This window comes from Molossus molossus, unplaced genomic scaffold (genome assembly GCF_014108415.1).
Source record: "Molossus molossus isolate mMolMol1 unplaced genomic scaffold, mMolMol1.p scaffold_m16_p_3, whole genome shotgun sequence".
NCBI lineage: Eukaryota > Metazoa > Chordata > Mammalia > Chiroptera > Molossidae > Molossus > Molossus molossus.
In genome coordinates, this window is record NW_023425366.1 from 30,605,191 (window position 1) to 30,629,789 (window position 24,599).

The 24,599-nt window shown below is 44.1% G+C and overlaps 1 protein-coding gene across 5 annotated transcripts in view; it reads left to right on the forward strand.

The window, feature by feature from the left end:
* Positions 1–24,599, forward strand: part of CTNND2 (catenin delta 2) — an 858,429-nt gene that overhangs the window by 689,214 nt on the left and 144,616 nt on the right. For all 5 annotated transcript variants that reach the window (XM_036280167.1, XM_036280169.1, XM_036280166.1 and 2 more), the window contains one exon: positions 1,150–1,333. In XM_036280167.1, the coding sequence (XP_036136060.1) occupies positions 1,150–1,333 (184 nt within the window). The remainder of the gene's footprint in view (positions 1–1,149; positions 1,334–24,599) is intronic.

Here is a 24,599-nt window from a genome sequence, read left to right on the forward strand (position 1 = left end):
TCGGGAGGCAACCAGTCGACGTGTCCCTTTCACGTCGATATTTCTCTCTCTCTATCCCTCCCTCCCACTGTATCTGAAGATCAATAGAAATATATCCTCAGGTGAGGATTTTTTTTTTAAAAAAAAGGAAAAAATACAATCTCATGTTTTAAATTATTGAAAATTTATTAAACCAGTAAGTTCCCAGTTGTGTTTCTAAAGATAGCTGTGCTATCTCACTCCCAATATCTGCAATGACGTCTACCTAGGTTAATCTTGAGGGAGAACACAATCTTTTTTTTTTCATAGTAAAATGGAGCAGCACTTTCTGTTTCTTTTACCTTTATGTGTACTGTTTTGAACAACAAAAAGAATAATTATTTTTAAAGCATTTTTCAAATGATATTATAACATATATGTAGTACTTATGACCTTTTCTAAAATTAATCCCCTTTTAAAGTCTCTTGAATGAATATTGAGAAGCTTGAAACATTGCATCAGTCCTAAAAATGTTTCCTTTGGCCCTGCCCACATTATCACGGTTCTGCTCTGTCCTTGGCAGACATGCCCTCCTCTGTCTACTGCTCTCTTTGTTGTTGCACAAGAAAGAACAATCTGTAGGTCTTCCTTAAGCATCGCTTTCAGAGAAAAGCTGACAGAACTGTCACAAGTGACAGGAAATTTAAATTCCTTGTTAAACCTTTCGCCATCAGACCTGATGTTGGGTTCTCATGAGGTCCTACGTGTCTGGCTCTCCATGGAGCTAAGTGAATCAAATACACCACGTGTGCTCCGGAGGTCTTGGGCAAAGCATCATGCCCTAGTAGTCCATTTCAGACAACGTTCACTGCTGTTCTTGGTCAGAATTTGGGTACTTGGGTCTGTTGTATTAATAGTGAAATGGAAGCCTGGTTGGTATCCTCAGTTCAGTCACATCTCTCAACCTGGACCAGTCTCCACGAGGGAACAAAGATAATCATGTCACCATTCCTCTGCACGCAGATATCCACAGCACGCTTTGAGTGGGTTCACATAGATGCTCTCAAATTAAAGGACACACGCTCACATTCTTAACCCCTCTGCTCATGCTGTTAACCTGATGAGGGGAACCCATGTTGAGATGAGAAAAAGCAGTGGCATCCAAGAGCTCTCTTTGTGTCTGTCTTGCAGGAGTCCTTTGGAACCTCTCATCATGTGATGCTCTCAAAATGCCAATCATCCAGGACACCCTGGCGGTGTTGACCAACGCCGTGATTATCCCCCACTCGGGCTGGGAAAATTCACCTCTTCAGGACGACCGAAAAATACAGCTGCATTCCTCACAGGTGCTGCGAAATGCCACTGGATGCCTACGGTGAGTCCTGGGCCACTGCCGCCGCCTCCTGTCGCCATACGCGTTCTCTGTTTCTGTTACTTGAATTGCTGTTTTACTAAAGATCAGAGTGTTCTGCAAAGGTGACTGTCGATACAGCAGTGGAGTATGAGAAATGAGCAAAAACATTTTTAATGAGGTACAGAAGAGGTGTAAGCATCCCCCACTATCCTGTAGCTACCTATACTAGTACCCAATTTATTTAACATGTTTTCTTAGGTCTTGGGCAAAAAATAAACATTTTTATTTTAACCAAGAATCATTCATTTTCTTTGATGGAAAACAGTATTTTCCAGTAATTTCCCATGTTACAATATATCATGCACGTAGAATAACTAGGAAGGCCAGTTGGCTGGGGGAGGGGAGGAGGGTCCATGACAGGAATACAAGGATCTAGTGAACTGTTGGCCAGTAGCTATTTTTATTTTTTTAATTTTCTCTGCGATTGCAGGAACCTATAATTCTTAGAATAGCTCTTTAATAAGGCCTGTTGCATGAATTTTTTTAATAATAAAAGTAGTAAATGTGCTCTAATTTTCTCCCAATTTATTTTTACAAAAATCATTTCCCAGAAATCTCCTGAGATATCTTTGAGTCATCCTTATGTTTTGTTTAATTTTTGCTCTTAAAAAAAGAATGTACTAATCAAGTTCTTCCAAACTCTAGAAACTGTGCTTCCAAAGGTGGTGTATCGTGGGCCAGAGTTGGAAATCTCTGCTGGATAAAGTTAATGATGGGGCGGGGGAAAAGGTGACTTAAAATACCTGGTCAAATAATCTGTATTTCCAAAGTAAACACGCAGGATTGCTTTTGCTGGGGTGCCTCAAAGCTGCCATTTCTCCTACAATTGATTGGTTTCTAGGTGCAAAAACCTGAGAAGGAACCAAATCACCTTGGTGACATTAATAATAATTACCTCGTGAATATAACAATGCTCTCAGCCTCCGGTCTTGAGATGGTGTGTGTGCTTGTGTGAAATGTGCATGCGCAGAGGGAGATAAAGAGAGTCTGCCTCCATAAACATCGACATGATTCGTGGGTAGGGATACAAAAGCCTCTGACGATTTTGCCTTTCCTCAAGGTCACAAAATAATGATCTTTGACACACTTTCTCTGGATAGGTTCCATCAAAAGCCACATCTACAGCACTCCAAAACCCCGCTGAGACATCTGTTTTATAACCTCTTAACATCTATTATCTTCCTGAAACCCCTTATGCCAGCGTAAGAAATAAAACTCTCCCAAAGCTAAAACTGTAGGCACTTCTGACCCTTTGTATCTGATTTTCCTATTTCAGTTATTTGCAATTATTACAAATAATTTTTTTCCTTCCGAGCATCCCTGACTTGAAAAGACTGTCATCATTCCTAGCAAAGATCATGGAAGGAAGTGACTTAGAATCAATTGTAGAAGTATAATCAGCAAAGACCTGGTTAGCTCCATCAGTTAAAATTCTCCCTGGATAGTATAGTAACATAATTACATATTCAAGATACTTGAGTTACAGATGTAGACCACCGCCATTATGAGCATACATGAAACATCATTAGATGGTAAGTCAGAGGGAGAGCCAGACTACTGAGGGTTCGTGGGTCCCTTTTGTAGGTCATCTGGCTGAGCTTAGGGTCTGGGATATGACCTAGAGCAAAGAGGTCAGAGCGGGATGGCTGTCTATTCTTCTCTATTCATAAATGCAGGTGCTGCTTCTGCTGTTGGCCAGGAGTGACCACATCGTAGGAGCAAAAACTGAGGATATCTGATTTAGCAAAGAGTGTCATGTGACCACACTGACTTTCCTTAGTCCAGATGCAACCAGGTGTAGGTTTTCCCACTTCTCTGAGTTTATCATGTGGGCACCAAGGCCAAACTCATCGATGTATGGTGAATATTTCACTTCCCCCTTAATTTAATGTCTGCCCCTCTACAGAAAGAAATAAAATTTCTCCTCTCTTATTTGAATGTGTTTATGAATAATTCCACATTAATAAACAAGGCGGACAAAGAGAGGAGGAAAACAGCCCTGGGAAGGAGCTAAAATTAATTTATCAAATTAAGACTCAGTGGATGAAAGCTTTCAATAAACTTCTACTATTATTTGCCACCTACTTAGAACCAATGTTGGCAACACACCAAAACAGTCACAAATGTTTATATCGTGGTGGAAGACTCTAGATTTTTATTCATGGAGTATTTATATTTTTCATTTTTCCAACAAAGCCCAGAAGTTATTTATATTAAAGAAAGTACTTTGTATCCTGCTCCTGCCTCTCAGCAGCCTTATCTGTAAGCATTTGCTGAGTCCCTGCTGAGGGACCAGGGAGGCAGAAATAAACATGGCAGCCCAACCCTTCAGAAAGTCATAATTTATTGCAAGAAAATGGTGCCCAGGCCATAAACACTAGTCAATGTCTTAGAATGATATGATTAGGGTAGTTCAGAAGGAAGGACTAGGGAGAGGTGACTAACAGCCATTACGGCCAGAAAGTCTTCGAGAATCGGGATATTGGGGCCAGAGAAAGGACTTCCTCACCCAGTGCAGTGGGAGCGCACTGGCCGGAAAGAGCGGCAGGGCCCTGACGAAGACGTGGGGGAACTCCAGGATCTATCTGTAGGTGATCCACAACCCTAGGGGATTCAGGAAATGCAGCTGGCACAGTTGTTCCATTCCAGGTGATGAAGGGCTTTCAAAGCAGAGTTAAGGAACATAGACTAGGACTGGGGAGCTATGGCGAATCTTGACCAAGAGAACACAGTGTGGAGCTATGTGTGGGAGCAGTTGTGCAGGACAGCCTAGGGACAGGTGGGGAGAAGTGGCCAGAGGGGTTGTAGCTGTGACCTACCGGGGATGCTCTAGTTTGTTTGTTTTTATCCTCACTCGAGGACATTTTTGCATTTATCTTCAGATAGAGTGGGAGGGAGGGAGGGAGGGAGGGAGGAAGAGAGAGAGAGAAATGTCAATGTGAGAGAGACACAGCGACTGGCTGCCACCCACACAACCCCAACTGGGGCTGGGGACAAACTACAACCGAGGTACATGCCCTTAGCGGGAACCGAACCTGAAACTCTCTGGTCCGCAGGCTGACGCTCTAACCGCTGAGCCAAACTGGCCAGGGCCGATGCCCTGGTTTTTAAGGTACCTCCTGTGGACAACAGTGAATATCAATATTTTGTTCCAGTTGATTAGATTTAACTGTTACTGATGTGTAGCTTTGTGATCTATCTCCATAGATCTTTACATAAATACACCTAACCTGCCAAACACCATAGCTTAGCCAAGCCACCTTAAACATGCTCAGAACACTTACATTAGCCTACCAGTGGGCAATTATCTTGAGTTTCATGTCAAAGGTAATTGCCTTTCTCTTCTTTCTCACCAGAAGTAAGAGACAGAGATGGGCAATCTGTAGACATGACGGGATGCAAAATCACAAAGCAGAATGTCCAGTAAGCACGGGCAACACAATGCACTGCAGAGTATCAGTTGTTTGCGTGGAGACTGTGTGACTGGAGCTGCGGCTCACTGCTGCTGCCCAGCATCACCGTACGGAGAGTTTCTGTACCATGTGTCACTGGCCTGAGAAAAGATTAAAATTCAAAATTTGAAGTAACATTTCTGTTGAATGCATATAGCTTTTGCATCAACGTAAAGTCAAAATATCGTAAGTTAAACCACTGTAATTTGGGACCGTCTGTACATTGTTTATTCTCGAATTTATTATACGTTCAGTAGCTCATGTCTAGCAAATTATGAAGCCAGCCCTTGCACCCACACCCTTACTCCTGATCCAGACTATTCCCACTGTAGCCCTATGTGAGATGAGATGCAGAGTTCTGTGCGAAGAACAACACAACCAACAGCCAACCGATGGACAGCACCCTTCATGTCAGTTTCTTTACTTTGCTCCTTGACGCGTCTTGAGTGGCATCCACTTGCTCAGCATCCCTTTTGCCTTTGATCGCTGCTGTCTCCCCTCCCCCTTCTTGTTTGCTTTCCCCTCTCCTCTCCCAAGGCCTCAAGTGTGGAGTGGGCAGGCGGCCAGGCTAGTCCTGGACCCCCACGGTCAAGTCCTTCTCTCCACCAACATCTTACTTCTCAATGCAGACAATCAGTCAGAGCAATGGGTGCCCTTTTTTTTTCTTTTAAGATAAAACTATATTTTAAGTCATAGCCTAGATAATTAAATTGACATTATTTGGCCAGTACTGAGATTCCTTCATTCTTTTACTGATCATTTAAAATGAGTTGACATTTTGGGCTTGTGTCTGTAACTATAGTTTCAAGAATACGTAAAGAAAATAATATGTAAAAGAATATATGTAATATGTGTTTACAATAATATGTAATAGAAAATAAAACTTTCCCTAGAATAGTATTTCCTCACCCAGTGTGACTCACAACGCCAGTAGTAAGAGCTTATGGTAGGTAAACGTAAATTTATCACATCATTATCGGAAATCATCACTCTTGTTTTTGATTCCTAGCAGGAGTCAAACTTGTTTATGGTATTTTAGGATGGGGAGTTGAAGTTAAGAATTTAAGCAATTACTATTCTAAAGTAGATCACCTTTGGACTTTCAGAAAGGGGCGAAAAAGTTATAAGTGCAAATTTTGCCACTTTTAAATGTCCAGAAGCATATCAGAATGAAAGGTAAGTTTGAAAAAAAGGTCCAAGCCTTATTTAGTAAGCTAACACGTGGGACGCTCGCACTGCTGTGCTCAGACAGTCCGGCAGTCTTTTGTCCGGTTTCTTAAGGCTTTCATTTGACAAATGTTGCACCAGTACCAGTGGTGGGGCCACGTCCCCCCAGGCCTGGAGCGCAGGGCCCGCTCATGGGCATTCTAAGGGGAGAGCCTCTTGCCTGTGCGTTCTCTAAGTGGACGTGGTCAGTTTTGATAAGACGGTGTCATGTGTTGACATAGCGAAGATTGAAGCACATGTGATATATAAAATGAAAAGTTAATGCCCCTAGCCCTTCTTTTAAAATTCACATTGGGGTAGGAAATGGAATTTTTCAAATGCATATCTATCAATTTGTTCCTTAAGTATCTATCTGTCACTGAGGAAACAGGAGGGAAATGTAAAAAACATGTTTTTAGTCTCTTAAATTTTGGTGGCGGGGCGACATGGTAAAATGAGGTGACCAGATTGTGGGATTCCAGAAAGCAGTGTCCCATGAGGACTGGGGGCCTTAAAGCTGGGGGGCAGGGGAGGGTTGGTTAACAGGGGGAGGGGCTCATCTCCACAGGCTCCCTTTCACCCCCACCCTCCCCTGCTCCCATCCCAGATTTGCACTAATGCTCACCATCTTCCTCGTTTCCTCCCCTTTTCTAAATTGTGTCTTTTGCTCCAATTCTGCTTGATTAAAGCTTCAGTTGTTAATAAAAACCATTTTAAACATGCCCTAAAATAAATATGCTAAGCATTAGCAAGGCATAAGACATAGCATGCTTAAAGTTGACGGGTAGTCTTTTCTTCCTCATCACCTCGTGACGAAGGGGTCCTCTGAGGAAACTGCTTTCCTGTGGCTTCATCCAGGCGATTTGACCTGGAAATAGATTCAGTTGTGTATTCGTGAGTATTTCATTGCACATGTGCCATCGGGTACTTTCCTTAACCTTTGGCCAGAATAGTCATCACCTTCAACCAAAAACATGTAAGAAACAACCATGGCCTGAATGCTGCCCATTGAAGGTTAGTCTGGCTCAGCCTGTGGACAAGCTTATCTTGGCTGAGGTCGCTGTAGTGGGTTGAAAAATATTCCCCCCAAATTGATGTTCACCAGACACCTCAGACTATGACCGTATTTGGAAGTATACATTTGCATGTATAATTATTGAAGTAAAGATGAGGTCATATTGGAACAAGGTGACCCTAAATGCGATGAAAGGTGTTCTTAGAAGAAGAGGGCGTGCACACAGAGATGCACAGAGGGAGCAGTGTAAGGACACAGGCAGAGATTGGAGTGATGTAGCCACAAGCCAAGGAACTCCAAGGATTGCCAAAAGCTCCTAGACGCTAGGAAAAGGCAAATAAGGGTTCTTCCCTAGAGCTTTCACAGAACTGTGGCCCTGCTGACACCTTGATTTGGGACTTCTAACCTCCAGAACTATAAGAGAATAAACGTCTGTTGTTTTCAGCCACCCAGTTGTGTTACTTTGTTCTAGCACCCCTGGGAACCTAACATAGTCCCCCTAGGAAGTAATCCAGAGGGAGTCTGCAAAGCTGGGGAGCCACTGGAGAACATAGCACAGGGAGAGAGAAGAGGGAAAATAACTCAGGGAAGCTGTCTGTCCCCAAACAATGACCACACACTGGCATGGACCCAGATAGGAAGCTGTTTTTCTAGGACCGTTCTCCTCCATAGCTCAGGTGCAGGACCATTCTCCTCTATAGCTCAGGTGCAAAGTAAAACACCACCTGTAGTGGGACTGGGCTCTGCGACCAGATGTGGCAGCTCCAGTTAGCAGTTCCAATCCCATCCTCACTGGCTGTGAAATAAGAATTCCCATGTGTGGATCCGATCTGTGTTTTCTGCTCCTGTGGATGACCTTCCCCTTTCCCTCCTGACTTTGAACCAGCTTCTGAAAGTTGCACAAATGTGTTTGATACAACAGGGGACTAGAAGTCATTATCACTTCTCACGCAGGGCACATGATGTGACGTCTGTCATTTAAGGAAGCTGGCTTGGCTCCAGCAGCTGGGCACAGAATGGATGCTTTCTCCGTTTAGCGTGAAACATGACCATGTTTCTCAATTATAGTCTCACAAATCAATACCGTAAAGATCCCTGTCGCGGCCATTATCATCACTTCAGGGTGAACGGCAGGCGAAGCCCTTGCTGAGTTCCCTTTTTCACTTTTGAATCTGCCAGCTCGCTAAGACGGCTCCACTGTCTGTTACTGTACAGTTGGGTTTCAATGAGTCATGCATACTTAGGACCCGATCTCCAGCTGAAGTCTTTGCATAAGCCTGGTTTTGCTAACTTCCACAGCTCATTTCCTGCTGCTGTCGAGTCATTTATTTATTTTTATTATTTTGTTCCCATTTCAGCATCTTGTCCTGAAGGACAACAATATACAACCCTAATTTTTTCCATCTATCTCTGTGTACACGAGAATGTTATTAAGCCTGTCAAAGGAGCTGTGCTGCGCCTTTGCTTATGAATATAATTAAACTCACACCCTCAGTTAGTCATTTTAACCCATATAATGGATGAGTGCTTGGTCCCATGGAGCCACTGATTCCGGAGTGACCTTGAGAAAACACTGTCATGAAGTAATACTAGTGATGATCACACTCTGGCTGGAAAGCCCTGAGGACATGTATTTCGTGGGTTTCACTCATGTATTAACCACAGGTAAGAGGAATTATTATTTTTATGTTGTGTTCTGGGTTGCCAATATTAATCATCTAAGAGGACTTTTCTTCCGCTTTTTAAGTATTTTCTAAGTCTTGTATAATGAGCTCTGGCTTTAAGCCAGTCTTGTGTGGCAGCTGAATTAAACACTCTTGTTCAGGTCCTTCGAAAGGAAATGACCTCGCGTGTGTGGATGCGGTGGACAGGTGAGACCCCGCACCCCACTCCCAACCGCTTTCCCACACCTGGTCCTAAAGCAGAAGGTGCTTCTCACCCGGGCTCTTCACTTCTCATCATCGTGTCTCTTATGGATACAAAATGAATGTTTTTTGAGATCCTGACTCAACAATCAAGGTACTCTTCAAAGGAAGGGAACAGAGTTTGGGAGGGCAGAATGAGTAGGGGGTCTTAGGACCCCTCCAGAGAGGATGGCTGGCTGCCCCTCAGCAGCTCCACTGTGGCTGAGGGCTCTGAACTCCCATGGTGCACTGCTCTAGCTCACTCCTCCTGCCAGTCAGAAGGAGGTGGTGGTTTAAACTGACTTCATTTGCTAGAGCTGCCATAACAAAGTACCACAGACGGGGTGGCTTAAACAACAGAAATGTATTGTCTCACAGTTCTGCTGGGCAGATGTCTGAGATCCAGATGTCAGCAGGGCTGGTTCTCAGAGGCCTCCTCCCTAGCTTGTGGATGACCACCTTCTCGCCATGTCCGCACATGGTCTTCCCTCTGTCCATCTCTGTCCTGATCTCATCTTCTTATAAGAACACCAGTCATGTTGGATTAGGGCCCAGGTAAAGACCTCATTTATCTTAGTTACGTCTTTAAAGACACCATCTCCTACTATGGTCACAATCTGAGGTACTGGCATTCAGGATCTTAACATGAATTTGGGGGAGACATGACTTAGATCATAACAACAATAGACCAAATAATAGTTGGATTTCACTGGTTATTTTCTCTTTGGGAAATAATTTTTAATAAATTTAAAACATTCTCACAAGGTCATGTTGACCACTATGAAGGATATTTTGATGCATTGTATAGTAGAAACCAAAATTATTCCCTAATTTTAGCTATTGTTAATTTTTAGTCTCTATTTCTAAGTAGAAGTGATACTTTCTTTTGTTTACCTCCAAGGAAAGGTAGTCACCAATGGATCTTCAAGAAATTCTCTATACAACAACAAAAGAATGATAAAGGCCAACTAATACATTTGTTCTTGAATTATAGTTTACATAGTTAACTATGTTAAAGTCTTATAATTTGATTATATCAATAATGATTTAACAATAAAGAACGACTCTTAGAAAATCTCTATACACATTCCTCTTAAAATCTAAATAGTGAATGTATTTAAATGACCTTGTATTGGAATCAGGAGATCTACATTTGAGCTCCAGATTTGATACATCTTGAGGGAAACTAGGCTGTATGACTTTGGCCTCAAGTTCCAGGGCCATAAAAGAGGGTTTGGCCTAGATGTCCCTGATTAGATCGGAAAAAAAAAAGTAAAGCAAGGTCAGGGTATTTGCTGTCTGACTCTAAGTGTTCTCTAACTTGGGATCCCCAACTGAGGACACTCAAAGTGGGGCATCACCTTTGGCCTTACCTGGTCATAAACTGGACCTTGAGGCTGCAACACTATCAGGAGGAAATCAGCTTTATTTTAGCATTGTTATAATGATATGCTTCTTTTTTAATATGCATGCTAGTTAACACAGTTGTCTCAACAATCTAGCAAGGTAGGAGTTTCTATTCCATTTTAGAGATCAATAAGCTGATGTTCGTAAGGGTAAGAGTAACTTGCCCAAGGCATACAGTGGGTAAGAGAAGAAAAGGTGATATGAATGTGTGGTCATGTGACGCCACAGCTGGGCTCCTTCCATTCCACCATGTTCCATTAGACAGAGGCAAGAAGCAGCCCAAGAACACACCTGCGTTTATTCACACTGAGAATAGAATGCTGGCTCAGACCAGATCCTATGAGAAGCAAACACTAGGAGAGAATTAGCAATCCATGCAAGATATTTAGTTAGGGCAACATGTGAGAGGAAAAATGGAAGGGAGCCAGAGGAACTGGGAGAGCCAGCAAGCCATGATACAGGTCTAACCCCAAGTGAAGGAAGGGAGGAGGTAGGAAGCGAGGGGAGGGGAGAGAAGGGGATGGGAAGAAAGGGTTGGGTGAAAATGTCTTAGACTCCAAGGGTGTTCAGCAAGACCATTGGAGAGTTCTTGAGCCCAAGCAATCCTTCCAAGGAGTTCTGCATCTCCCAGGAACAAGTTGCCTTATCACTGCTGCTGAGCGCAGTCTCTGACTGGGAGCCTCCATGGAAAAGAGGCCTCGCCATGAAGGAAGATACAGTGATGAATTTCAGGGCTCAGCAGCAGGACCTTCAGGTAGTGCCATTCCTGCAACTCGGAGATTTGAGTGACTGTTTCTTCTTGGACAGTCAATAAGCCAAATCTTTCACCAGTACTTTCGTTCTCTATAGGCTAGCCACTAAAAAGTCACATTATTATCAGAAAGTTGCTTGGTGAAAGGGGTTAGTTATATTGACTGAAAGCTTTATTCTATCAACATCTATTCATGAAGGTTGTGATAAAGAGGAAATAGACACAGTCTGTGGAGTGTGCTGTCGAAAGTAACACGTAATGTCCGAAAGTAACACGTAATGTCAGAAAGTAACACGTAATGTCAGAAAGTAACACATAATGTCACTAAGACAACCTAAGCTCCATTCGGCTGCCCCAAGACTGGGCAAGTTGAAGTGTACTTTTTCCTAAATAATGCCTCATTAGGAAATACGGGTTGTTTGTTTTTCAATATGTTCATGACTGACCAATTTCCCTCTCACTGACACATTCTCTCTTTACATATAAAAACCTTTTTTTACCTTTACTTGGTCTACTGTTATATCTTGTAGCCCCGAAGCTTTCTGTCTCTTCAGGATTTTTCATTTCTCTTATCTTTTCTATTAGGAAGAGTCTGGAAAAAAAAACAAACCTGACTTTTATTTTTTAGTTCTTCCAGAAGACCTTTCTATTCCCCAAGAGGACTATCTATAATTCTGCAAAGTTCTTCCTGGAAATTATGTTCAATTAAATAGTAATTGGTATCATTTCTCCTCAAGCATTATTTTGTTTCCCTAAGTAAGAAAAAGTGAGAGTATCATGATCCACCTAAAATATAAAGGATTAATATAAAATATCCCATCATTTTATACCTTCTTAAGTTTTCATCATTTATTTCTGCAAAATTTGATCTACTTAATTATGAAGATTTGCAGGATCTAACTGAAACCTGCTTTAAATTATTTATCCTGTAATTTGGTTGCAAATATGGGCTTCTTTTTAAAGGACAAGCAAATATTAAACTTTGCCTTTTCAATATGAGTAGTCATTCTTCCTATTAGTATATGAATATTCAAATATTTCCATTAGTGTGAACAAATTACTTCCTTTGAAGAAAAGATTAAATGAAAAAGCTTAGTTAATTCCCAGTTGGTACACAATGGTGTTTAATATGTATCCCTATAAAACATTGGGTTGTAGGATATGAAATCCCTGATAAATAAAAAGCAAATTTTGAGATGGTTTATTCTTAAAATCCTTCATAATTTCTTGATATTAAAAATATAATTTTTCCTCCTGCTGCCTCCCAAATTATATTACATTGTATCAGAAATAGCTTCCCTGGAGAAGAGGCAAAGAAACAAGTCTATTAACCATAAATTGAGGAAGAAAGAGCTCGCCAGGCAGTTTCGCTTATTGCTTACATACTAAACCTCTTCAGGAGTTTAACATCTCTGTTTTTGTACCATGTCTCCTTTCCCTTTTCAAAGCAGCACTTATATTCAAGTACATAAAACCAGCATTTACCAGAGTTGAGACAAACCAACCAAGGAGGTGAACAGGCAGAGCACATGTAGCCCACGTTCATTAGCATTAAATGAAGATCTCCAACTTGCTCTTGGAGGAAAGGGAGACGAAAGCAGTGAGAGCCACCCACAACGTTCTCCAGAGGCACCACTGCAGAGCGCACACCTCCTGCCCACCTTCTTGTGAGTTCAGAGTAGGGAGCTGGACATTCACTCTGCTCTGCACAGCCTGTCTCGATTCTGTTATCCGCCCCGTTCTCCTTTTCTTAAGTCTGGCTGTTCCTTAATTAACCAAGACTATTTGAAATAAAAGAGTAGAAAAGGTTTAATTTGTCACGCTAGTCTCAGGACCGCTTTCTTGGATTGATGACTTCCTCGTGTTGTACGGAGATGTCCATGACTGTTCACTTACGGGCACTCAACAGACTGCTGTGGGTGGAGGCTGAGTGGGACATCTGGGTTTCTCTTCCCTGGGTTTCTCTTCCTCGCCTTTCGAAGCTGTGATAGGGAGGAGTGAGAAATGGGGTCTCTGAACACAGAGAGCTATGGCAGCGTGGGGGTCTGCACTTGGCTCCCAGCTCGGCATCATGCAGCTCCTGACAGCCTCTCTGTGATGAGATCTTCATCATCTCAGAGAATTGCTCGTCTCACTGCTCGTTCTGGAAGCAGAGAATTGGGGAGGCTACTGAAAGTGAACATTACTCCCTCGTCTTTGTTAGAAAGTTCTTGTTCTGAGCTGGCAGAAGCTTCTGGAAGTACCAACTGCAATGTTTTCCTTCAACAGAGAAGAGTGAAGAGAGGGCAGCTCTGCTCAGATGCGTGTTTGGTTTACATTCTTGCCTCTTGAGAGTTTTAAGCAAAAGAAGCCATAGTAATAGCAGGTGCTAACAGATCGACAACCTTCAACACTGGGTTTTTAGGACACTGCTTTTCTGCTGGTGTCAGAAATTCGTTTTCAGTTTTTCAGTCTGTTAAGTAAAAGGACAGACATGCCAGGACTTCAGATTAACCCTCTGTCCTTTGTAATTGTCCCGTAGAGGTACAAATACATCATTATTCACCATTAGCAAGCATTCAACCAGCAAGGAAGATTCTGTGCCATGGATGTACTCACCGGAGCTAATGAATCCTAACAACTAATTACATTTCTCTTAAGGTAACATAGGACCAGAGAGTAGCTATGTTAGCACAAAGATTTTATGTGCGAATGGCAATACCCAGGAAGAGGCCAGCTGATTAATCACCCCCCATAATTCTCCATAATAGTCCTGTCTGGACTTTTGTATCCAGACCATTGTTCTTGCCTGGGTTACATTCAGCCCGACCTTAGTTTGGAGCAACAATGTAACTGGTAATTGCAGACTAATTTGTATAAACAAACAAGGGTCCCGCTAAATGAAAGCCTTGTTGCCATGATTGGTACTTGTGCTCTAAGAGCATCCTATTCTTTACAGGTTTGTGGGTCAAGTGGTTGAAGCCAGTGAAGTTTACTGCAAAAACTAATTATTTCAAGGAAGAAAAAGCATTAAATCCTTTTAAGGCTGCCTGGAAGCATGGCTGTGGTCTGTCTGGTGGAGTGCGTGCCCTCAGGTTTTGGAAGAAAATGGTTTGGGGCCTTCGCTTAGATCTCGGTAGGACCTGAAGGGCAGTGATCCCCCCTAGCATGTAGGAAAGCAGTACTGATAAGTTTCTTTCTGGAACATAAAGGAACTTTACTTATTTCTCCTCTGCAGACAGCACTGTCAGCCTGACTAGCAAACATGATTAAATATCATTTGTCCTTGCCCTGGCCGGTTTGGCTCAGCGGTTAGAGCGTCCACCTGCGGTCCGGAGAGACCCGGGTTCGGTTCCCGCTGAGGGCATGTACCTCGGTTGCAGTTTGTCCCCGGCCCTGGTTGGTCGTGCGGGTGGCAGCCACTCGATGTGTCCCTTCACATCGATGTTTCCCTCTCTCTCTCTTCATCTCTCTCCCTCCCACTCTGTCTGTACAAAAAATGGAAAAATGTCCTCGGGTGAGGATAAAAAAAAATATATATATCATCTGTCCTTGACCTTTGCCACTCTTAAGCAGCTAAAATACGTAGATTAAGAGGCCAGAGCTTCTTGAATAAGATGGAGCAGTGTCCTCAGCCAGGACCTATAGGAACAGGCTCACAAAGGAACTTATACTGGGGTTTATTACGGTTTTCCCTGGCTCATTCCTATTTGAAGGGAGATAATTGAGACAAATTATCATACTGTTTCCTCTCGTGCACCCAGCCAGAGTCCCCTGCAAGCTTAGATAGGGATCTCTGGTGGGGGCACAGATGACTGAGCACCCTCCTGGAGAGCCCACAGGGGGCAACAGCTCAGCGAGGCAGGGCAGTGTGGGTACAGCACTGCTGGAGGAACACAACCTCTCACACTTCTTTCTTTAGGAACTTTTCACACTCAAGGGCTTTATTCCAAGTATGGTCAAAGGTCAAGAAGCACAATGAACCCCGGAAATAAGATTAACCTGGTCATGTGTCAGTCTGACACATGTGTCAGAGGCACAAACAGGTCCCTCTACCCGATGGGCTCCTTCCACTTGGACCCTAGCATGAACCACCCACCTTCTCAGTATTTCCTTCTCTCCCCGTTTCTTTCATTTTAAAAAAGTTCATATGAAATACACATAACATAAAAGTAACCATTTTAAAAGTGAACAATTTTGTAGCATTTAGTACATTCACAACATAGTGCAACCGCCTCTATCTAGTTCCAACATATTTTCATCACCTCAAAAGGAAACTTTCTACCCACTAAGCAGTTGCTCCCTATTATCCCTCCTACGGGTCCTGGCAATCACCAGTCTGTTTTCTGTCTTTATGGATTTACCTACTTTGGATATTTCATTTCGTTTCATTTAACTGAAACCATGCAATATATGACCTTTGGTGACTGGCTTTTTCACTTAGCATAATGTTTCCAAGGTTCAAGTTGTAGCATGTATGAGTGCTTCATTCCTTCCTGTAGAGGAACAGTATCCCATTGTATGGATATATTACATCTTGTTTATCTGTTCATCCATTGATGGACATTTGGGCTGTACCCGCTTTTGGATGTTGTGACTGATGCTGTTATTGACATGCATGTACATGTATTTGGTTGAGCACCTGTTTTCAATTTGGGGGTTATATACTTAGCAGTACAATTTCTGGATCATATGGTACCTCTGTGTATAACTTTCTGAGGAACTGTCAACCTATATTCTACAGTCCTTCTATACCCATTTTATGTCTGTCTATTTCCATTACATTTTCTGGCCCAGACTACTCTCTTTTTCTCACATTATTTGCCTTTTCTTTAGTATTTTCATTCCAGAGAAATTTTCTCTCCAACTTCTAGATTATTAAGGTCATTTGTCTTGATATCATTCTGCATGAGTGCTTAGAAGAAAGACTACATGAATGGTACAGTTTTTATTTTAAAACTCTGAGGATGGATATCAACTCATCGCAGCTATGTAGACCAAGTTGGCTGGACGCTCCGAGTCTCAGCCCCGTGCTGGGCCCCTCTGCCCTCACTGTTCATAGTACTGGTCTCCTTTTCATTGCTCTATACACGGAAATCTTTTCTACCTCTGGACCTTCACATGTGACTCCTAGTACCTGGATGACTTTTTTCTCTTCTCTTTATCCCTCAGCTTAAATATCTCCTGTTCAGAAAGACCTTCCTCAATACCCTCCCCTCCCACATATATTATACCTTCCCCAATGCCTTTTCAAAACATTCTGGGCATTAGTTAGATCTTCTGACAATTTGGAATGATGTCCTTGCTTGTGTGTTTATGCGTTTAGGCCAGTTGCTCCATGAGCTACATTCTTAGCTACATGAGGATCATCATAGATTTCCCAATCCTAGAACAGCACCTGGCACCTGGTAGACAGCTGATAAATAGCTCTTAACTGAACGAGTGAGTGAATGAATCAGTCAGTGAACGGCTCTTCTCTTGCTGTTTTGCTGGCTAACTAATAACTGCCCTGTACTGCTTTACACCAAAGTAAGGAAACTTTGCCCTCTCCTGGATACGCATAACACCTTCCCACTTGCAACGATAACATTACTTGCATGATCACTTGTTTTTGCATGAGATTATTTTTTCAGTTAGAGCCACATACCGACTTGTTTTCTAGTGTCTGATGTGGGTGTTTGTGATATTTCTGCTAGATAAAACAAACATGCCAGTTAGTTTTATCAAACAGCAGAATATCTTTCTCTTGGACAGTCTTCACTGGCCTGGTTAGTACATTTCGTCCTTGGAGTTTGCTCATATTGCCCTTGATTCTTATGATACTGAATTCCTCATCCATCTCAAGTAAAGGAAGCTGTTGGTCTATCAGCTCATCAGCACAGTTAAATAAGCAAAAATAAAATCACTGTAGTGTAGTGCTTTATAGGCAAGAAACTCTTTATTACCTCTAATCATCACTTAATTCTAATGACAACTTCATACAGGACAGTTTACTAAGTTTTTTCCAAGTTTAAATAAGAAGAACTGAAACTGGAGAGGCTGAGCCATTTGTCCTAGGGTCCATGGCAGCAAGTGAACCAAGATTCCAACCTGTGCTTTCAGGATCCAAATGGAGAGCTTGCCTGTGGTGCTGTTGCCTTGGAGTTGGCCTGTTAGCATTAAACAGTGAAGTCTGTCCTGCTCACCAATAATTACAACAGCCATAACCATCTCATCATCATCTCCTTGGCCAAGTGTTAAATCAATAGCTTAGATAAAATGGATGGTGTCTCTTATTCCATACAAGCATTTATTCAGTTTCTAGTATGTGCCCAGAACTCTGCTAGGCACCAGAGAAACAAAAATGAATAAGACATGATATTTGTACCCCAAAAGGTAGAAGGGAATCTGAGCCATGGTGTGTACTTAGTGCCGTAAAAAAGAAGTCCACACAGAATTGCTGGAAGGCCTGGGAGGGAGGGAGTCATGAATTCCACCTGAAAGAATCCAAGAAGACAGCCCAGAGGCTGCACCAGGATGAGGGAGGGTTTGCAGGGGAAGGGGCAGAGATGTGTGGCCCACACCCAGCGATCCATGTGCATGTGTGGGGGTGGGCAAGTGTGACTGGCCAGGGCACGGCTGGCAGGGGGAGACCTGAGAGGGACAAGGTCTCCTGGGAGCTGATTGTTAAGAGCGTTGGGTGGAGGGAGGTGGAGGAGGGTATAGGGGGATAAATGGTGATGGACGGAGACTTGACTTGGGGTGGTAAACACACAATGCAGTATACAGATGATGTGCTATACAACTGTGCACCTGAAACCTGTATAATTTTGTTAACCAGTGTCACCCCAGTAAATTCAATAAAATGAAAAAAACAAAAACGTATGTTGGGAAAGAAGGGTCATTTCGAGGAGCTTTCTTTATCTTTGCAGGTCATGTGGGACCATGGAAGCTTGGGAAGCAGGTGGAACCCCATGTTCCCTGTACCTAGAGACGCAGCTGTGCCTGCAGGTCACAGAGCAGGCCGCGGGCACGTGGAACCCGTGGCAGCACTGGCTCTGTTTGCTGAGCCCGAGCGGGGCCCGGCACCACACTGAGAGCTTTAGGTGTTCTGCCTTTGCGGGAAGGTGATGCTGTCATGGGACGTCGTCGTGTGCGCCAAACCCAAGCCAAGAGGGACTGGCGTTCAAATCCAGATCTGACTGGAAACCCACTAGTTGCGTAGTCTCGGGTGCCGGCGGTAGCCTCTCCAGCCTCAGTTTCTCCGCCTGTGAATAGGGACAGCCGTGGTGATGCAGGCCTGGGCTGGGGGTGAGGCAGGGGAGACTGAGCCGTGCACAGTGGGATCCTGCCTTCATTTCAAACGTTCATATTTTGATCATAATGGATTTTTCCATTAATTTTGATTAACATATTGAATTAAAATATTATTTAGCACAGTAATTGAAGGTTCTTTTTTTTAATCCTCATCCGAGGACATTTTTCCATCTTTTGTACAGACAGCGTGGGAGGGAGAGAGAGGAAGAGAGAGAGAGGGAAACATCGATGTGAAAGGGACACATCGAGTGGCTGCCACCCGCACGACCAACCAGGGCCGGGGACAAACTGCAACCGAGGTACATGCCCTTAGCGGGAACCGAACCCGGGTCTCTCCGGACCGCAGGCCGACGCTCTAACCGCCGAGCCAAACCGGCCAGGGCTAATTGAAGGTTCATAACACCACTGAACAACTACACACTGAAAATGGTTCAGATGGCAAATTTTATGTTATGTGTATTTTACCACAATTATAAAAATGTATATTTTTACGATAATGAGTGTTATGGCACCACTTTCTTTTTTTTTTTTAATTTGTTTTTGTTACAGATGTTTCTCCTTTTCTTCCCCAGACACCCTTCTCCCTATCTCACCCCCCACCCCCAGTCTATGTCCGTTGGCTACGCATTCATGCATATAAGTTCTTTGGCTCATCTCATTGCTCTCCCCACCCCCTTCCTCTGAAGTTTGTCAGTCATTTAGTGAAGGTCTTGCTTACCTCACCCTCACGCTGGCCCTGTGGTTATGCACAGAAACTGATTGACACAGGGCCCTGCCCGCAGGAAGCTCCCTTGAACCGATGGCAGCTGACTGGGACCCTGCCTTTCTGCTGCAGCAGCCAGCATGCAACTGTAACGCAAGTCCTGGGAGCTGCTGCGAATGGTCGAGGGAGAGTTAGGGGCTAAGCACTGGCTCCCCTTATGCACCTTGGACATACGATCCTACAGCCATTTCTTTCCTTGGGCAAATCCATCCTCCACCACAAGCTGGTAGCCCAGTGGAACAACCTGCTTGTCACCTCGATCCCTCCTCTCGGGGAAAGAGTAGAGAGGCAGTCCCCTGGGAGAAACGTCGCTTCTTCCCACCACTTGAAGGACACCGGGCACTCCCTAAGGCCTCATCCTCTGCTTCCATTTCTTTAGCCCAAAAGGATGAGCCCCAGGTTTCAACATCTCACATGCCAGTTACCTGCAGTGACCCTAAACAGACTCACTCAAGCCCTCCTCTCCAGACACAAGGAAGGCGCCAGATGAGCCCCGAGACGAAGCCGCAGCAAACACAACCCAGACGGGGGGACTGGGCCTCTGGCTGGTAGCCTGGACTTGGATGAGAGGCAGTGGGACCTCTGGCCACTTCCTGAATCTCCTAAACCTTCACAAGCCTCCTGAGCCTCTGTTGCCTCTCTGATGCCTCCTGGCCCCTTATGTGAGAATATGAGGGCCCAATAAGTGTAACCCTTTTTTACCCAAGTTCATAACCAACTGGAAAATTAGACCAAGTAAACTGATGCATAGACGAAAGCCAAATAGTCTTTTTTCCCACTGAGAACACCAAGTGGAGATCATGGCTTCTCATCTGCCGCCAAAGGGCTCATGGTCCTGTCTTGCCAGTGTAGACCTTGGGACTGCCCCATGGAAAAGCCAGGATCTGCAGAGCTGACAACCCGCCTCCCCTCACAGGCACCCACAGTCCCAGAGGCCTGTTGATGGATTAGCTGCATCAAATGAGAAATCTCAACCAGTGATGGTAGCGCTCGCTTGCCTGCCAGCCAGCCAGTGCACTCACCCTGGGGGTAGTACTGTTTAAAATCGTATGTGCCCCAAACTCATAGATTTACGTTTGGACCCCCAGTACTTCAAAACATGAACTTATTTAGAAATAGGGTCACTGCTGATGTACTTAGCTTTCATGAGGTCATTAGGGTGGACTCTAATACAAGATGACTAGTGTCCCTATTCAAAGGGGAAATTTGGACACGGACACACACTGAGAGAATGCCACATGAAAATAAAGACAGGGATGGGTGATGCTTCTATCAGTCAAGGAATGCCAGCGATTGCCCTCAAACCACCAGAAGCCAGGGGAGAGCAGAGAACAGGCTCTTCCTCACAGCTAAGAAGGAACCAGCCCTGCTGACACCCGGTGTTGGACTCTGCCCTCCAGAGGTGTGAGAGAACACACTCTGTGGTTCCAGCCACTCCGTCTGCAGTGCTCTGTAATTGCAACAGGGCGGACAAATATAGGGAGAAAGCATGCAGGCAGGGAAGGGAAGTTCTGGAGAGTTCCATGGAAAATAAAAGCCAGGAAAAGAGGTTCACCTCCCCCAAAAGCAAGTGGGGCATTAGTTGAATTAATATAATAGTTTTCTGTGTATTGCTCTAGGTTCTTTACCTGTATTATTCTCATTTTCTTTTTGTTAAAATAAGTCCTTCTGTCCTTTGCTCAGGCATGCAGGTGTGGGCAAAGTAGATTTATAGTTAATACAATATAATAATTATAACAATAATAAAATAATTCATAATAATAATACAGGAATAAACTCTGTGTTTTGTGTACTCACAATCATGAACCTACTCTTGCCCACCCCCTGTATATGCCCAGGTGAGCACATGTCAAGGGGACAGAGCCTGCAGGTCGGGCTTCTGTGTACTTCACAGACTTTGTCTGCTCTCATCTTCCCAAAGCATTAGCCCACTTTGCAGATGGAGAAACTGAGGGTCAGAGAGGCTAAATGTGTTGTGGAAGGCCAGGCAGATAATAACAAAGTTGAAATTCAACACCAAAGCTTTTCTACTTCCCTAGAGTATCTTATGGAGTATAAAATGTTTCCATTCTCTACAAACTAACGTCAGTATTCATAAACATTATACTACACAAGTGAGGGCCTGCCAAGGTAGGGGTGTGGTGGTATTCCTGGTGTGTCTTCACTGTTCATGTCTTTCTCCCAGGCTCTCTCCATGAAACCCCATTGCTTTCAGCTACATAGTCTCTTGCTTGAAATTCCTTAGTTATGCTTGAGATAAGAATGCCATCCTGTCTGTCTCTGAACTTTTGATGGAATAGGGATAGAGAAGGAGAAGGTAGTAGAAGGCTATTCAGTTGCTGGCTCTCAATTTTGTTTCCTTCCTGTGGCTAAAGGACATTAGCATTAGTGTCACTTAGTCCTTTTGCCTAATTTCCATTCTAGTAAGTCATCATCTATTTGACAAGCAAACTAATCAATTACAAGCAGCCGTGCAAATTTAGTCGCAGACCAAAACTGGCCCTGGATGGAGATGTGGAACTATGGAGGGCTGCCTGCTGCCAGCCTGGCTCCTGAGTATGGGTGCAGCTGGCCAGGGCACCTACCTGGTTTCTCCTACCTTAATTGGAGTTTGTCCTCACTTTGTCAGCTTGCATGGCTGCCCATTCTTCCCGCAACCTGCCTTCTTGCAGGCCAGCTGCCCATCCTCCAGCCTCTCCTCAGAGCAGCTTCACGCTCTGCGACCTGAATGTGAAACACTGGCAGAAAGTAAGCAGGTAATGTGAGTGGAGTGAGAATTGTGAAAGAGAACCTTAAATGAGCATAGAGCAAACTTAACCTGCTCAGGGGAAAGGGAAAGCCTTCCTGCGAAGAAGACAAGAAAGATGAGTAGGAGTTGGCCAAGAGAAAAGGAAGGAACAGTGTCTCGGGCATGTGTCGTGGGCTGGACCTTGAGTTTGACGGAGAGAAATTGAAGGTCTTGGAATGGAGGACTCTTGTTCTGATATACATTTTGGAAGAATCACAGAGCTTTCCTGAGAGGTGGGCAGATTGAGGGCAGAAGCAGAGAAACATAGTACGAGACAGGAGATGGTGGTAGGGACTTGGCAGTGGCCGTGGAGGAGGATTCTGGAGATGCTTTGAAGTTGGTGCTGACTCTTGGATGTAGCTGTGCGGGAGAGACAGGAGCCCAGGATGAAGGACAACATATTTGTAGGGCAAGTTAATCAACCTGTTTTGTGCACAAGAAAACAGCCTTTAGGGAAACCCCCAAAGCAAGTTCCAGTTATCACTGCTTTTCTTTTTCTCCATTTCACTTTGATCTCTCTCTCTCTCTTTTTTTGGCTTTGGTTTTTTAAATTTTTTATTTCCTCCTTATTCTCATTCTTTCCATTTTATTTTTACCCAATATGTGTTAGGGTCTCTGTGGTAATGGAAATTCAGAATTAAAACCAAACACGGAAAAGCTAGCCAACACATGGAGAGCTAAGTGTCTCCGCCCACCCTCTCGGCCGCAGGTCAGATGGAAAGCAGGGGCGAGGCTGGGGCTGGCTGGCTCAGTGCTGTTGTACCAGCCCGCGCACCTCGCTCTCCTCGAGTGGCCAGTGCTGATGGGAGAGTGCCAGCCACGGGCACACTATCCTTGAGCTGGGTCCATGTGGAAGAAAGGAGACTTGCTCTAAGATTTGCCAATGGAAGGAATGAACATGACGTATTTGATTTTTAGCACATGCTGTAATAGTATTTGTGATTAAAATTAAAATAGTGTATGGTGTTTCCTGGAGAATTTTAGGGAAATATTGGACTAAGTGAAGCCATTGATCCCTGTCACTGGTCTAATAACTGGTGTATTTGTGTAATATTTGGTACAAAAATGGAATCATCCCACTCTTTTTTGCTCTTTTTTTTCCTGATTAACAGATCTCCGAAACCTTTGCATAGGAGCCCATATTAAAGGATTGATATTACACGTAATTGTATTAAAATGAGCATTAGAAAAACCTTTGTTTCTAAATTATTTTTATGGTGCATTGGTGCCTTAACATGTTCGCCATGAAGTCATTTTCCGTAGTTTGTGCCAGAGTGTCTCGAACCATGACCACTTACAAAGGGCAGCCAAGCCAGAACGACATATGTGCCCCGGACCAGTGGTGGAGAGCACAATGTTCTCTTTTGTTTTCCAGTTATTCTCAGGGTGGCCACTGAGCTGGTTCAGTGAACAGTTTTTAAATAAATCGTGACCCTTGCTCGACCTGAAGACAGTGACACAAGTACTGTCACAGGCGAGAATCCCTTGATGGCAGCGTTTATTTAGCAGACAAGGAAAGACAATGCAACGCAGCTCTTCATGGCCAACTTGCGACCTGTTTTTAGTGAAGCTCTGTGGCTCCTCCAGGTGTCTTTGCTCTGTGACCCTTCTGTGCAGCATTGTCATTCTTGGGTTGTTGAAGCACCACTCCCTTCACAGGTAAAGCAGTAAACGGAAAGTGTGCACCCAGTGGTGCCGTTATCCTCCGCGCGTGTTGAGTGCCAGCCATCTGGTAGCAGTAAACCAAGAAAAGTCACGCTCAGGTTACCCGGAGTTGGTGAGAAAGTCATTTAGGTTCCCATTCCTGCAACAGGAGGCAGCTAAAAATTCTGATGACGGCACCTTATCAGTCAGAGCATCTAAAATAACTCCATCTGAAGATGCACAAAGTTTACCTGGAAGTTTTGCAACACTTTCGCATAAATGTTAAAATGGACTTTTATGAAAAGTATCGTGGTAGGGTTTTTTGTGTTATGTGGATGTGTGAATATAGTTATTTTCTACTGCTGCTATAACAGATTACCACAAAGCCAGTGGTTTGGAACAACTCAGACTTCATATCTCAGAATGGTGTCAGTCAGAAGTCCAGGGGTTTGAAGTGGCACATGTCTAAAATCCAGGTGTCTGCCGGCAGTCTCTTACAGGAAGCTCTGGGAAGAATCTGCTTCCCAGCTCGTTCGGGTCCTTGGCCAAAGTCTGCTTCCCAGCATTTGTAGACTGAAGGCTTGCTGGCTGCTGGCTGGGAGTTGCCCTCAGCTCCAGAGGCGGCCACATGCCCTGGTTCCTGGCCAGCACTGTAGGTCCTCTTCCTCTTCAGCCACGTCTCAGACTGATTCTTCTGCTGTCCTCTTCATTTCTTGGGGCTCATGTGATGACATTGGGCCCAGCAGGACAATCCAGGGTCCTCCCCCAGCCAGCTGATCAGTAGCCTCATCTGCACAGTTCCTTCACAGCAGAGTCTAGGTTAGTGTGTGAGGGACCCACCGGGGGCAGGAATCTAGTGAACACGTCTTCCGAGTTCTTCTTACTTCGTGGAGAAGAGTCCCGTCCTGCCATTGATGGAAGCAGACTGTGAACCCGCATGTGTGCTAGTGCCGCCTCAATTTTAAAAGGCAAAGACTTTTAAAAATGCTCTGATCCGACTTTTCCAACATTTTACCAAACTT